Below are 16561 nucleotides of genomic sequence, written 5' to 3' on the forward strand. Positions count from 1 at the left end.
AAAAAAAAAGGTATCAAGCTCTTAAAAAATCACCCGTTAAAAGGCAGCAATTAACTGATTTGTTTGTTAAGTGTCGATGGGAAGCAAAACTCTGTGTGGTATAAGTTACTATTAGCAGTTTTTTTAACTGCATTGAAATCTATAAATGTAAGCTGAGATAAAATTTGGTTTTGTACTTTAAACGATGATATATATGTGTGTAAAGAAATGTGTGACTGCTAGTATTCATAACACATTTGTGGTATACCTCAGACCCTATATATTTGCGCATACTGTTTCCTATCATCATGGTTGACATTCAACTTGAACTCGTGCGAATTGCATACTCGTAATTACATATGTAGTTATGTATGTATATGTATGCATGTACATATGTTCAATTACCTTTGGTTGGACGTCTACCGCCCGCGCTAATCTAACCAGCCACACATAGTAGAACAGAAATGGATATCATTTCACTGCAACTGAGTGATTCAATCATTTATGCAATCCGTCAGATAGACAAGTCAAAGTATTTAGAAATTGAAATCTTTCATCTGCTTAGCTCTTTTCTCCACTGTATAGTCCGAAATAACCCTTCTCTCTCTTCGACTTGCTCTAAACAGTTGCCTTCCACTTCTTGATCGAATGCAACCACTGCTGCTTTAGTACCCTGTGGGGAAAATCTCTAGTTCTGAACTGGGGCGCTTCTAGTACATTTAGACTCAGTACTGGTTCGCGATAAATCTCTTTTGCATGCAAGCAACTGGCGAATTTAACATGGCGATGTCCTAGGAAGTGTCAATTGCCCCCCGCTGCATCCCGTTTTCGATAGTTCCGAACTAGTCCTAAATTCTATAGTTCCGAACCAGTTCTGAAATCGACAGACGAAAGAAAAAAAGTATCATGATTTTTCCATCTTTATGGTTCTTCCGCGTGTGCGATTTTAAGTTATTTTGGAGGAAATGTGTTTTCAATTTGAAATTAGATTTGTTTGAATGATTGTAAGAAATGTACGTTTACATACCTTTAGCTGTAGCTGAGTATGCAGAGGTGCTCGCTGTTATTTCTTAGATTCCAGACGGTCCCAACATGTTGAAATGTTAACACAAATTTTAGTTTTGTATTACCAAGCTATGAAAAAGCATCTGCGAAGCGCAGAATAGAAGCGTATTTGAACGAAAAAGCCGCCGAACACATATCTATGTAAAGTAAACAAGCCCCCCGCTGCATCCCTTATTCGATAGTTCCGAATTAGTTCTAAATTCGACAAATAAGATCTAGTTGGTTCTGCATCTCTTTTTCTATAGTTCCGAACCATTTCTAAATTCGTCACTTTAGATATCGATTTCTAGTGAAAAAACTGAAATAAATTAGTTTTTTAAAAGTACCACTTTTCTCCGATTTTGGACTGGTGGGGATTTAGTTCATATCGGACTAGTTCGTTTTTGGCGATAAAGACCTAGTACGGAACTAGAAGTTTGATTCTCTAGTCCGCGGTTTCCCTGCAGGGTAACAACTCGCCGCCATAGTTTCCTCGTTGCAAATTATGATTTCTTGCTTCAGCGCAACGGAGACTGTCAACGATATCAAACAAGCGAGAATTAGATAGACTAAAGATGTTCGTAAGCAAGCTAATAATTTTCGTTATCATTGCTTGCGTTGGTGTGTAAATTTGTTTTTGTTTATGTTATTATTATTGCGCGGCAACATATTTATCTACATAGCGGCAATTTAGCTGCAATCAGTGCAAGGTAGCAAGGTAGCTTTTGCATTGCCTACTATACAGAATGCGGATGTATTTTGGTGATAATGAAAACATATGATAATTTTAAAAGTCCGTGAGTTGCTTTTTAAATACTTAGTGAATAATGCTATTTTTTGTAAATTGTGAAGCAAAGTTTACTACCGAATTTCCGCTAGTCATTGAAATGACAAAAATGTGTCCCATTAAAAGTATCCCATGGCAAACGTTTTCTTGCAAACATTTTGTACTTAATTCCTAGATAAAATCCGGTCAATGACCCACTAAGTCATCACTGTCATTTAATTCCGCGTGGAAATCCAGCATAATTTTTTAGCAAAGTACGCTTACATCCTGGCGGAAATGAATTGCGAGATAAGGTTCGACACACACCATTTAATGATTGGCCGATTTTAAAATAGCTTTCGGCAACATGGAAAGAAGTTACCTATGTATGTATGTGCTCCGATGTCTGGCTAAGCAAAATGACCTTGACGTTTGTTACCAAATTATGCGATTTAGTTTGCCTTTATAGAACTTGGGACATTTTAGAATGACCTGCGACTCTGAAAAAAAACAATAATTTTATGCTTAAATCAAGCCAAAATCAAGAACTTCGGTCAAAAATGTACGCTAACTGCGAATATTCTTATACGGAGTATGAAATTTTCATTTGAAGAATATTTTAATGGCCATAAATTCGGCTTTCATGATTATGTATTGATATTTTTAGAACGTGTAAAAATTAGGTTAGCGGTCGATTTGCGATGCCTGAAGCTACACACACCGATTTAGTTGTGGAAAGCAACCAGTCTTTTTGCAGCTCGTTATAATTAGCAAAATCCGAAATAAGGAATTTCATAGGAATTCGACAGACCACCACACCAGCTCTTCGCCCCCATCTTGGAAAAAAGATTTAGCACACTAAAGGAATCACTTGGTAAATTATTCGAGAAGCTCAGTCATGTGTTTCGTTTTAACAGTTTTATAGACTGTTAATGATCAATTTACCCTTTCAGGACCGTAAACTTAAGATCAAAAATGTACACGATGGCATGAGAATTTCTTTCTTTTTTGAAGTCGTTAAAACCCTATGATTTAGGAGAAAATTATTTTTTACAATTTTTATTTCTGTTTGGATAATTTGCTTTGGTAAACATATTTTCTTTTTGTAAGAAATAAGTTTAAAAAAATATTAATTTTTCTGCCTTTGGTGAAAGTATTTTTTTCTATAAACATTTTTCCGAAAAGTTATTTTTTTAACAAATATTTTTTTTATATATTTTCTAAATAATTTTTTCGACTGTAGTTTGTTCCAATTTTTTTATATTAACACGTATCTATTATTCTCAGTTTTTTTTTAAATAGGTATTATTTTCTAAAAGTAATTTTCATCTAATTTGGTAAAATTTTTTTTTCTTAATTTTAATGTCTTTGATAAAAATATATATATTTTTATAAATACATAAATATTTTCTTAAAAATTTTTTTTTTCTAAAAAAATTTTCCCAAAAACAAACATTTTTTTTAACAAATACTTTTTTTTAATTCTTTTTTGTCCCAAAATATATTTTTTGATTAAAGATTTTTATTCTCTAAAAATAGTTTTCTTCTAATTTGGTAAAAATATTTATTTATTTATTTATTTTTAATTTTATCATAAACATCGTTGGCCCTAACTGAACCTTAAACCAGCACTTTTTACAAAGGTTTAATTTTCATCTCAACCAATTCTTAAAAGAAAAATGTTCCATGCTTTTGTTTTTATTTTTCTTTTGTTGTTTTACCATCTGACATTTTTTTATTATGTACACCCTATGATATAAATTATACATATACTTATGCATGTTTGTAAATTTTTATTTATTTTTATTTTTTTGATTATTCGAATTTTTTTTTTATATGCCCGCTTATTTTCTATAGAACCCGCGATCAATCCTCTGCATTCTTCTGTACTTTACGGCTTAAAAAAATACTTGGCATTTAATTAACCACCCTTTTATTACATTTAGTTAGAATCCATCATCGTAGTCACATCCTCAGCAGCGCTTTGAGTGTGCCGCCAATTGACACCTAAACAAATAATCAGCAGCCTGAGCTGTCAACATAAATTCGTTTAAGTGCTAAATTGCGAATCAAAACATTTTTTTCTAAACTTTCAATTGCTCCCAATGAACGTTTTTTTTTTTTTAATTATTTAGTCATGCATACAGTTGTTAGAAGATATGAATATGTACATAGTTACACATGAGTATGTGTGATTTTGCGAGCGGAATGTTTGCGTATCATAAACCTATTGTCGAACAAATTAAACCAAGCATGCATACGTTCATAAATGCCGTACATATTTGTAGGTATATGAAAATGTATGTACATATATTACCAACAAACTTTTGACATAAGTCTAAAAAAGAATATTTTAAGTATTCAAGAACTTTTGCTCGTTTATTAAAAACATAACTTAGAAACCTATAAAATAGGGGAGGGCTGGCAATATTTTTCTGATTTAAAAGATTCCTTCAAATTTCAGTGAATCATTCAGTAATTTTTAGTAAAAAATGTCGATATTGCATAAGACTACTACTAGTGGCTGTAAGCTTTGTATCTGAAATAATGAAACAAATCAAATAAGCCATTTATGCATAATACCAAGGTGCTAATTTATTGTAAAAAGTTCCATCACGTTTTCGCACTATAATCATATCAGATATTTATTTGAATATGAATTCAAACAAAAAGAGCATTTCTAGGACACAGATTCAGGGAACCCCAATCCATTTTTAGTCTTTTATGGTTTACTGGGAAAATTATTTTATTAAGTTTTTATTCTCTATTTTTTAATTAATTGAAATTGTGCTCATAGCGCCATTGGGTGGCTACAATTAAAATCAAACATACAAACAGCGGGGCAAATGGGTGACTGACTGCAAAAACAAAAAAGATGTAATGAAATAAAAACGAGCGAGTAATTAAAAAAGTCGCGTGAATATTTTGATCGGGTTAATTAAAGATTTATTTTTAGAAAAGAGGGCATTATTAATAGTTTTATTTATTGTAGACGCTAACAAATGCAGTGCATATTAAAAGAAAAATATAAAAGCATAGAAAAATTATGTGACATGACGAAAAAATTTATTTTAACTTGTAAAAAGAAATTCCGTTAAAAATTCTTAGAGTTTCAAGAAAAATTCGGGTAGATAAGAAAAAAATGGACCTCAATTTTAGGACAAGAAATATTTGATAAGTAGAGGAGGAAGTAGAGGCAAAGTAATAATTACACCATAATTGATGAGGAATTGAAAATGAAAATATTGGCTACCCATAGCCATTTCTATATGAGGAATTGAGGGCCAGAGCAGCCTAACTAATATTTAAAAAAAAAAGTTGGGGTGCACCTCAAAATGCATTACTAGAATCGAAACGGAAATAGCCCCAGTCATGTCCTTTGAGTTTTCTTTTACTATAATATGCAGCATCATGTAGGTGCAATGAACTTTTTAGTAAAAGACCGCATTTATTTTTTATAGATCCTTCTTTCTCATATTACTAAAATATTTTTTTTTTGCGGATGATAAATGATTTTGTATATAATAAAAAAAATCGCCAAAAGAGCTTTTTATTTATCGACTTAGTCCAATTTTTTCAAAGCTTTCCAAATTATAAGGTTCCCCTCCATGCTTAGGGAGCTGTTACGCAGACGATCATATGATCTCTGGTCACGGCATTTTTTCCATTCTTACTCTCTTTGACCAACACGCTGCAGAGGGTCAAACGACCTGCGTATTTCTTTGGCAAAGTTGTATTTCTTCGGTCTGTTTTTTACTACTTACCATTCTGCTACTAAAAAGAGAAATCGTATTAAAAATACTAAATTTTGCTACTAAAAGGTGCAAATAGTAAATGGTATTCACAAGCCAATCCTTTTTTGATTAGTGATTTGGTCTCATCCGGCTGGTCAAATTTAAATCGATTGGTCATGCGGTTCAGTTCTCTCGCCCGCTCTCAATTTTTTCGTTGTGCACTGAAATCAAGAACAATTGATGACCAGGGATCATATGACCGTCTGTGAAACAGCGCTCTTAAAATAATAGTCTTCAAATGTCAATGACACCGCATGCATAAAAAAAGTGTCAACCTGACCTTGTTGGCAGATAAACCCACCTTGGCCTGCCATGTTGCACGTTCACCGGCACATATTCCACTACTTTGACTGATCGTTTATATGTGGTGCATTGTAATGGAACCATGCTTCATCTGGTTACGAAGTGACGTCTAAGTTGGCTCGGATTCAGGTTGAACATCGACAAATACTCTTCTGGAATCGTCACACGCATGCGCTTAAGGTCGAGTGTGAGTGATTGAGACATCCATCTTTTGGAGAGCTTTTTATGATCAAACGTTCCTGTGCAATGTGGTTTACCCACTCAGTTCAAATGCCTATAGTCTCAGTCTCCTCAAGCATTTTTATTCTTCCAATATAATTCCATAGACTTCATCGTCGTTTCAGGCGAAACACCCCCTTTTGATCGACTTAAACGTTCGTCTTTACGATATTGAGTATTTATCGAGCCTTTCAATGGTTTTAATGACCTGTTTTTTACTTTTTATTTAGCTAGTATTATTGACTAGCTAACGCATGATTTACAAATGCATGCCTACATAAATAGATATACCTTCTAATAAACGGCGAAAGTGCTTATCTAAGCGTAGATTTCATTTAAACTCAATTGTTTGCTTCCTTTTTATCTAACCATTTCCACATATGTATTAGCTACATCAAATGCATTGCTTACCAAGTCAATCAATTCGATTACACTTGATTTGCGTTTGCCGTAAATATCTCAAAATCAGCTCATTATAAAACAATTTTAAGTAGCTTTCCTACCTTACAAGCAACTACTTATAAACAACATTTTGCATTTACGGCTGAGCCCTTCTGTATAAATACCTTTTCACTCAACGTAAATACATACAAATGTAATTCTGTTGGAAAAAAAAGTTTCCTCTATCGTTGCATAATCAAACAGTTGGCATCATCTAAATATTGTACAGACGTAATTCGCCATCTGTAATACATATGTACGTACATATGTACATTAGACAGTACCAGAAAAAACTTCGACGTATACCTTCGAATCGAAAGTATTTTTGCAAGGAAATATTGAAAGATTTTTCTTTTTGCTGAACATAGGGTTGTTTTTTAAGGTATGATATATCGATGTTTTTGTCTCGCTGATACCTATTTTTGCTCCTAACGTTCCACCCCATTGCCAGTAAATTGAAGCTCGCCAAAAATCATTGAACTTTCGCTAAGGAATTGTTTTGATTATTTCAGCAGAACTATTAAAAAAAAATTGTTACTGCCGAATGTTGGTATCGCAGAAAACAGTTAACAGGCATCCCCTTGATATGGCCAAACGATTTTTTTCCCCCAAATTGCCCCCGCAAGTTTCATAGACTCGAAGGTGTATGGGAAACTTGTTTTTATGCCTGTAGGGTGGTACTATCTAATGTACATATCTAATCATTATAAAATCTAACAACAACAACATTGTGATACTGAATTTATAGACTAGCTGTCATTTACATAGCATTTTTGTATGCAAATTTCTAAGTATTGAGTTGAGAAGAATACGCTAAGCAGACAATTTCACAGACGCTTTTACTTTAGTGATAATTAGCGATATTTTATTCGGCCTACAAGCTTTAGTTGATGCACTGTGAAAAAAAAATAGCGACACGTGCTTAGGGTTGTGGGCGTCGTTACAAATGCATATGCGAAATTGAAATATTAGCTGAATAAAAAATTATTTTGTTGAGCGTTTGAATAAATTTATGAGCTAAATATTATTGTATAATGAGGCTTATTCATAACTGATTGGCATATTACGTTAGCTGATGTGGATGTCGTTCGTAAAACAAAATCCACAACAACGTTTTTCTTACTCCGAATGCATTGGTAAATCACCAGCTCACGTTCGTTTAACTGGTTGAAATTCGGGTTTCCAAAATTAGTTTGAGAAAATACTTGTGCAACATCAGTTCATCGAACTACGTGGCGTATGCGCAATTGCATTGATATGATTTCAGTATTTAGTTCAGTTCTTTGAGACTTTTGTATGCCACTTTAATACTCCTTTTCCAAGTAAATAGAAAATTTATAGAGCTTTATGAAGTAAGATTTTCACACAGATTTTTGATTTATGAATCATGAATTTTATTATAAATATCGCTGTTAGTTAATATATCGTGCCCTATCCGCCAAAATAACGTAAGCGACATTATTTTCAAAAATTTATTTTTGATGCAGAAATGCATCTAGATGCTCTAGGAATATTTTAAATATAAAATTTTGAAAAAAATGTCGCTTATGTTATTTTGGCGGTTAGGGCTCGATATTTTCGAAGAGGCTGCACAGGGATTCATAGGCCCAGGACACTTTTCCGGTCTGCCCTGGAAAATTACTATATCTGGACGAAAAAGCATGAAGTACAACATTACTGGACAAATACGGAAGGTAACAGACAGGCTAAATCCTTCATTCCGGCTTTATCAGCAAGGGGAACCGAAGAAGTAAGAATTGTTACAGGCTTTCTTACTGACCCCTGTAGGGTAATGAAACACTTGTCAAACATAGGAGTTGTCAACTCTGACCAGTGTAGGTTGTGTAACGAAGAACAGGGTAAATCAGAGCACATTATATGCCACTGTGAGGCTCTTACCAGGACCAAACTTTGCTTCCTAGGATCACCATACCTAGAAGCACACAACTCTAATGGCATTCAGCCAAAGGACCTCGCGAGGTTTCTTAGCAGTACGTGGAACAAAGATGACCTGTAGTTGAATAGAGGTTTGTTACAATAGATCGTTTGGGTCGCGGTAACTAGGTGTCCTGCTCCCTCCTCCAAAACAAACCTAATCTAATCTAATCAATAATTTGACGCAACATATCGCACACTTTCTTCAAAGTTGTATTAAGTAATTCAATATTTGTCGCAAAAAATATTCAATTGTCGTATATTATTATTCTATAAAAAGCGGAAATCCGATTTTTTTACATAAAAAAATCGTCCTACTTTACAAATACTATAGTTTTAGATGTAGTAAGGGGGAGTAATAAAACAAAAATGAGTACTTTGACGGCGCTGCCTAGGGTTTAAGAGAGTTCTTAATTAAAGATATCGCAAATAATTTCGTTTGATTTCCGTATTGTAGTATTTAGCAAATTTTTGAAAAAAGTGGAAACCCGCTTCACAAATATTTTCGAGAGTAGCCTTTCTTCAACCTCTTCAGTTTGATACCCGTATTTTCTTACATAATTTATTTCATCAATTTAATTGAATAAAATTTTTCAAACAGATGACAACCCTCCTTGAAAGTATTTTCGTCAGTAAACTTTCCTAAACCTCTTTAGTTTGATACCCATATGGCAGCATTTAATTTATCTTATCAATTAAATTAAATTAAAATTTTCAAACAGGTGGCAACCTTCCACAACAATTTTTTCGGCTGTAACTAAATTTCTAAACTTTTTGCAAAACTCAGGAAAATTCAATAAATTGGCATAATAATTTGCAACTTTTTTGACTTAATCAGATTTTTTAGAGAAATTCTAGGTATGCAGTTTTATAGTCAATTTAATTTTAGTATAACAAAGTGCAAGTTTGAAGTTTTTTAGGGTGTTTCTCATTTTCTCCATAAAAAGAGTAATTGTATGGAAGAACCTGAGTGAAAAAAATTGCCAAAAATCAACGCGATTTTTTAGCACCTTCAAGCTTGCAATTTGTTATACTAAAATTGGATGGGCTATAAAACTGCATACTAAGAATAAAAAAAAAATCTGAATAGCAAGTTGCAAATTAGTATGCAAATTTATTGAAATTTCCTGAGTTTTGCACAAAGTTTAGAGATTTAGTTTTTATGTTTTTTGGTGTAGGACGAATTATATTTTTATAAAAAATTATCGAAAATAAATTAGAATAAAAAACTTTGCAGATATTGCGAAAAATTCTCTGTGCCATTACTTTCGTACGGCACTGTATATATGTATGTAGATAGTGAAAATATGTAGTAATAATGAAAAAATATTTGGTCGTGTTAAGTGTCTTGTGTGTCTAATCCTTGTCTTATCCACGTCTTCACTAAGTAAGTACTAAGGAATATACATGGGTTAGACAATGATTAGAGGTATTAGGCATGTCTTTTGTATTATTTTTTTTTTGAATTGAAAATTTTCGAAAAATTTTGCTTAGTGCTAAAAATCCTTCGATTGTTCCTCAAGTGCAAAGTGTTGCAAAAAATGCAGAAATAAACAGGATTGTGCCTACTTTTTCATCACTGCTATGTCTGCACTTAGGCACTTCTTTCAGTGTAATTTGTGGCTATAAATTACTATTAAGCAGTTCAAATATTAAATACTCGTAAAAATGCTGTCTGGTTTATAAAAAAAAATTCACACTAAAAAATATTTAGCAAGTAGTTATTAATTAATGCGACTGCATATTAATGTTCATATGATTTCATTTCTGCTGAGTTGCATTGCACGGAATTACGCTTTGAGTGACTGACGTTAGTAATTCATGTAAATGTGTGTACATTTCTGTTTGTACGTACAAATCTATGTGTGAACTATGAAAATATGCTCTTCTTTGGCCCAGTTTCTTAGATATGCAATCGGTGGGTTAGAAAAAATTATTACATACCTACATATGTATGTATGTGCACAAACGTCGCCAATATTTAGGGCACTTGGGGCGTCGGCATTGACCACGCGCATATAATTAGAGCAATTAACGCTTAAACGATGATGCAAAAATTAGCGGTTCGAACAATTGCAATTGCAACCCCATGGAGTTCAAAGTATATTCGTATCTACACATATTCCCATTCACTTGATTAGGAATAATGCTTCTCCGCCTTTTTTTTGCTTAATTTTATTTTATTGAATTTCCATTATTCTTCAATTAAATGTAGTTTATCAAACTTTGCAGAATTAAAGAAAAATTCAACAAAATTTTAAAATTTGTTTTTAGTTTTCTAGTCTATTAGTATTATAAAGTTCAAGTTTGAACTAGCTATAATATACCGTTTATAAAAAATTAAGGAAATAAAAAATAAAATCCCCAACTTTTGCGCAAAATGCAAAAAAGCGTTCGAAAATGCATCACTAAAAAATGTTTCATACGTAGGTGTTTCGTAAAAGCTAAAAAAAAAAATTTCAAACTGTTGCACAAGTTGCAAAAAAAGCGTTCGGAAATGCATCACCGAAAAATAATGTTTGAAAAAAAAATCCATCGCGTGCACCCTGTACCTTGCACCTTCATTTCTTTACTTTACATTGCCTACTTTCAGGCGCATCTTATTTTATGATCTTTGCCGATCTTGCTATGCACTTAGCGTTTACTTTCAACTCAAGCAACAACCACACTTAACTACATACTTCTTTTTTGTCTTCCACCAGATCACGCAATTTCCGGCCTGGTAGCATGCGCAAAGTGCGCCGCCGCGCCGTTTTCAAGAATGGCGACTGCAATGTGCTGCAAAAGAATTTGACACGCCGTCGTTTACGCTTCATGCAGGATCTCTACACCACGCTTGTCGACTCGCAATGGCGCTGGACGCTGCTCGTTTTCGCGCTATCTTTTATACTCTCCTGGCTGTTCTTTGCCTTACTGTGGTGGCTCATTATGTACACACATGGCGATTTGGAGGAGATGCATTTGCCCGATCATCAAGGTAAGCAACTAAATATTCGAATTGAAAATCTCAAATTTGCCTACACCAATTTCGATTATTTCCGTTTCCAAACCACAGAGGAGTCCGGTTGGTCGCCTTGCGTTTCTGCCATACACGGTTTCACTTCGTGCTTTCTCTTCTCGATTGAGACGCAACACACCATTGGTTATGGTGTGCGCACCACCTCGGAAGAGTGTCCCGAAGCCATATTCATGATGTGCTTCCAATCTATTTACGGCGTGATGTCCTCCGCTTTTATGGCCGGCATCGTCTTTGCTAAAATGACACGCGCCAAACAACGCGCACAAACGTTGCTCTTCTCCAAATATGCTGTGATTTGTCAGCGCGATGGTGGCTTGTCGCTGATGTTCCGCGTTGGTGATATGCGCAAGTCGCATATTATTGGCACTGCTGTTCGTGCACAGCTCATACGCACGCGCACCACCAAGGAGGGTGAGGTGATGTCGCAACATTTCACTGAGCTGGAAATTGGCGCCGATGAGTGCGGTTCGGATTTGTTTTTCATCTGGCCCATGATTATTGAACATAAGATCGATGAGAATTCACCTTTTTATAATATGTCTGCTACGGACATATTACAGGATAAATTTGAGTTGGTTGTAATATTGGAGGGCACTGTCGAGTCTACCGGTCAGTCGACGCAGGCGCGTTCGAGTTATGTAAATACGGAGATATTGTGGGGTCATCGCTTTGACCCGGTCGTTTTGTACAATAAAGAACGTCAGGCGTACGAGATTGATTATGCGCGTTTCAACGAGACGACGCAGGTGGATACGCCGCTGTGCAGCGCGCGGGAATTAAATGAGATTTACAAGATTCAGGAAGGCTTCAGGACACCAGGTAAGTTCGGAAGATTGTGTCATAAGACGAGTTATTTCATATGCACATTTCAAACGAATTTTTTGAGAAAGTTAAGTAGTTAAAGCGTTAACTCATTTGAGTTCTTGAAAGTAAAGGCTAAGCATAAAGTTTTAGTTATGAAAGCGAGGAGAATTTTTTTTTTTAAATTAGAACTAACTTTTTGATCATTAACACTTATCCTTAAATAGCTGACTAAGAACTGCACACTCCTCCTCCCTCCCGGCCCGTTGAGTGCAATTGAATTTTAAACTGTTTTTTTTTTTTTAATTTTTATAAGCCACGGAATCAGAAAAGTGCTGACACATCTTTTACAGCAGGGCTGGAAAGACACCATCTTTTAAAGTAGAGTAGTCAAAGGTATTAAAACCCTTATAAAATGCAGGTCTCTGGCTTCGCTATTGTCTATAGTCAGCTCAATATTCTCTTTTAGCATCAATGAAGGTATTGTAAGTGATTAAGCCAACACCTTTCAAAATATAGATAGCTCAGATCCTATATTTTTTAAAGGTTTCGTAGGTAAAAAGGGTCATTTGTAAACCGAAAAGGCCCTTAGAATCGAAGGTCTGAATGATTTCATGATCTCTTCCTTAGCTGCTGCATACGAGGTCGCACTTCTCCTGAGTCTTACTCGACCGCAGTTCCTGCCCTGGTTAACCCATTTTTGCCATCATGCAGGTAGATTTTCTCCCCCAGAACCTACAACCAATCCAGTTTTAGTCCTTTTAGTGCAACTTTACGAAAACAGTTTTTATTAGTATGCTGCTACAGATGAAAAAGGCTCTACATAATGGAGTTTATGTAGTGGGGGCATTCCTTGATGTGCCAAAAGCCTTTAACAAAGTCTTGATAGTGGCGCTGTTGGAAGATTTTTTGAATTGCCAAACAGTGATGGCTGAATGGACGATAAACAGAGGCTACCCTCTGATGAAGATTTTTGTTGTTTTCTGATATGGAAACTAGTACTTCATAATCCACTTCAAATGTGAGGCAAGACTTAATGCTCATACAGATGAATTTACCTTCATTATATTCGGAAGATGACCAAATATAATTAGCAAAATACTTGAGAGAATAATGCATGCGATTTATAAACGTGGGAAGAAGGTGGGTCTTGATGCGAACCTTTACACGACTTATATTTTTCACAATCATGCACAAGATTTTGATCTCAGGTCCCCAAAACGAGGAAAAACTTTAATAAATCCGAAGGCAGAATATAGCGTAGTTTTAGTGGGCGGTAAATTGACGTGGAGATTAAATGTGGATGAGAGAACAGAAACTGCTTCCGCCAGTAAGAAAATGCCCAGTCAAAAGGACCATAATGCTCTATAGGTTTTTAGTATTTTGGATGGTATATCAAAAAGCTAACGGGTGTAAAAAGGGACATATCCATGTAATCTTAAGCACTTTTTACCCACACGAGCGCGAGGATGAAATTCTAAACCTGTACCCGAATGGCCTCGTCGCAAAAAAGTGGCGAAAAAGACTCAATTTTACTTGAATTGCGATTTTGGACAAAAAACGAAAGCTCCAAAATAGTTTTGACTCTACTCAAACTACATACTAAATTTAGGAATTTTATTTTTTGTATTATTTATTGAAAACAATTACAGAAATAGTATCAAGCGTGACATCAAATAAGGTCGCATTTCATACTACAGGGAAACTAGGCTTATAAAAAACTTTAATTACTATTATGAATAATTTATTTAAACTATTTATATAATAAAAATTATTTAACACTCAAGTAGAAGTATTATCCTATACCTCTAAATAAAACTATATTCCATTCACACACTTTTCCTTACGCTAATTGATTAATTCTGCTTTTTCCCCACACACAGAAACCACATTTACAGCGCGTCAGTTGTCCACCAATCACTCCGATAACTGATAAATGAAAAATTTAATTTCGAAATATGTTTTGCACCATCCATCGTCATTTGTAGACGTTTAAAAAGCACTTTCACAAGACGAAAATTATGTACATATATGTTAATTTAATAAAACACACGAACATACGAATTGTTATTGTAAATTTTGTGTATTTGTATGTCCTTTGTATTTGATATGCATTTATATGTACATATGTGTAGGCCAGCTTACATAAGTAGTGCAGCGAAATATGGCTTAAAATAAAATTCTTGCTTAACTGCTTAGCTACTTAGTTGCCACATAACTGTAAGTGAATTAGTTTGATAGAGAAAATATTTGTATGTCGATAAATGTAAGAAGCACACCTGTAATCAGCTGTCCCCGTTCTACCATCATCACCGTCCTGCTGTTGTGTTTTTCCAAAGCTGTAAGTTATTAGAAGTAGAAAAATATTTTAACTAAATAATAACTCCCACTTAAAATTTTGAGCTAGAAATCTTTACATGCAATTTCTTAATGACTTTATTTATATTTGTCTTTCAGTGCTTCGCAACCCTTTATTGCGCTGTGCTTCATATGAGCCGCGGCCACAACTTCGAAAGACGCTGTCACCTGATGCCAAGCTTTTGAAGCACTTGTCGTTGCCCTTACCGCCAAAAATTAAAATTACAACAGCGGCACATAATAAGAAACCAGCAGCTATGCCACCATCGGCGCCAACATCACCAGTGAGCAATCGAAGCTCCGGTTTCTCTTCCATTGGCTCAGCTGATGAGCGTTGGCAACGCTATGTGGCACTGTTCGATGATGTGGATGGTATAAATAAAGCACCTAAAGTAAAATAAGGAAACCTAGCTTTTTTAGTTTATATAAATAAAATTGTAATACACATATGTATATTTATTTTAGGTACATTTTGTTCATACATACACTTACATAAGTACATAAATATTCTCGCAAATTATTGGAAAAAAAAAATTTTAGGTTCTCATTTTTAATTTAGTTGGCCAGAAGAAGAAACAACAATAAATGCCAAAAACTCGTCGATTTTGAAGGTTATTGCTTTGCTTTTTAGGTTCATCGATAATGATGTTTAACAGCGAGGTAGTGTTAACCAGACATTGAACAATCGGCCCTAAATATTTTTTTTTAACATTCGGTCAATTCAGAAAATTAGCCGCTTGCCTTATTTATGACGACTACAAGCAGACAATTTATTTGTGTAAGGCAAAAACCCAAAAACCTTTAACTCTATATATTTATACAGCTTCTTTACGATGTATAAATCGTCCGATAAGCAAATATTTAAATTTTTTTTCGTATTCATTTGTGCTGCGCTTAAGTGCTTATTAGCGACCATTAATATCACAAGTGCAAGCTGCGTGCAACACCTTTATGAGTATATACATACATACATACGAGTGCCTTTTATCCACTAAACACACAACCGCATGCTTTATTTAGATGATTAATTAGTGATTCATCCTTCAATTAGGTTATTAAATATATTGTGTAAGCAGTTGAAATCTTGTTTTGGTTCAATTAGCTTACTACAACAAGTTCGTGCCTTAAGTCTTTTGATTTGTATGTATGCCAAATGAACTCTCAGCTGCGCGATCATAACTGAAATGACCACTGAAATGGTTCTAGACATATTTACAAGTAAGTATATGCTACAGTTTTGGGTGTTTCATGTATCGGTAGGTAAGGTTCTAGCTGCGTGTTTGGTTTATATTGCGATTCGGTTATACAAAATATTTGTAGTTGTAAGTGTACTATGATTTCACTCAAAGTGAAGTGAGTGGGTGCGCCTTTAGCGGTATTTTTCAAGTGTCAACAAATATTTATTTGTTGCAATTTCATGAAATAACAGTTAGAGGTCGATATATTTCTCTGTCAAACATTTGTAGAAATACATACCTATATACGTACATATGTTTGGCGTCTGTGTCTATTTACGAGCAAATGCTATAACATGTGGCAGCTGAAAGTCTATTTTTCAATATTTATTTAGGAAAATCATGAAATTACATAGATGTGTTGCAATAACTTGGGAGTTTTAAAATCAAAACTTATTTTTCGAAGAACAGAGTCAAAAGCTGGAAACTGAAATTTAAACGCCATTTGAGGTATGAAAAATGTACGACGAGGCTAGTACCTCGACAATTTACTGAGATTACGATTAATTGTATTAATATGTTTATGAATAAAAAAGTAATTAAACGCACGTATTTTCCCAAATTTTACCAATAACCAAAAACATTTCCTATAATAAGCTCACCGTCATATCTGAGTTGGTAGCAGTGTGGCTGGAGGTGCGTACTACCACTGCGGCAGAAAACTATC

At 34.5% G+C, this 16561-nt stretch overlaps 2 protein-coding genes across 5 annotated transcripts in view; both read left to right on the plus strand.

Annotated features, from left to right (window-relative positions):
- Nucleotides 1-14631, plus strand: part of LOC118742763 (G protein-activated inward rectifier potassium channel 3-like) — a 210450-nt gene extending 195819 nt beyond the window's left edge. For all 4 annotated transcript variants that reach the window (XM_036475103.1, XM_036475094.1, XM_036475111.1 and 1 more), the window contains 3 exons: nucleotides 11184-11458; nucleotides 11537-12319; nucleotides 14185-14631. In XM_036475103.1, the coding sequence (XP_036330996.1) occupies nucleotides 11184-11458; nucleotides 11537-12319; nucleotides 14185-14234 (1108 nt within the window). In that variant the 3' untranslated portion in view covers nucleotides 14235-14631. The remainder of the gene's footprint in view (nucleotides 1-11183; nucleotides 11459-11536; nucleotides 12320-14184) is intronic.
- LOC118744177 lies at nucleotides 14411-15149 on the plus strand. The gene is made up of 3 exons (XM_036477023.1): nucleotides 14411-14422; nucleotides 14543-14642; nucleotides 14759-15149. The coding sequence occupies exons 1-3, from the start codon at nucleotides 14411-14413 to the stop codon at nucleotides 15058-15060; spliced, it is 414 nt and encodes a 137-aa protein (XP_036332916.1). The 3' UTR covers nucleotides 15061-15149.
- The last annotated feature ends 1412 nt before the right edge of the window (nucleotides 15150-16561 follow it).

The sequence above is a fragment of the Rhagoletis pomonella genome, unplaced genomic scaffold, assembly GCF_013731165.1.
Source record: "Rhagoletis pomonella isolate Grant_MI unplaced genomic scaffold, Rhpom_1.0 Rhpom_scaffold_00001, whole genome shotgun sequence".
NCBI lineage: Eukaryota > Metazoa > Arthropoda > Insecta > Diptera > Tephritidae > Rhagoletis > Rhagoletis pomonella.

Excerpts from the sequence above, each read along its gene's own strand:
- LOC118744177 (XM_036477023.1), top strand. Across the intron at positions 14,643-14,758 it reads TGTTGTGTTTTTCCAAAGCT|TGCTTCGCAACCCTTTATTG; the intron begins GTAAGTTATTAG and ends TTTGTCTTTCAG.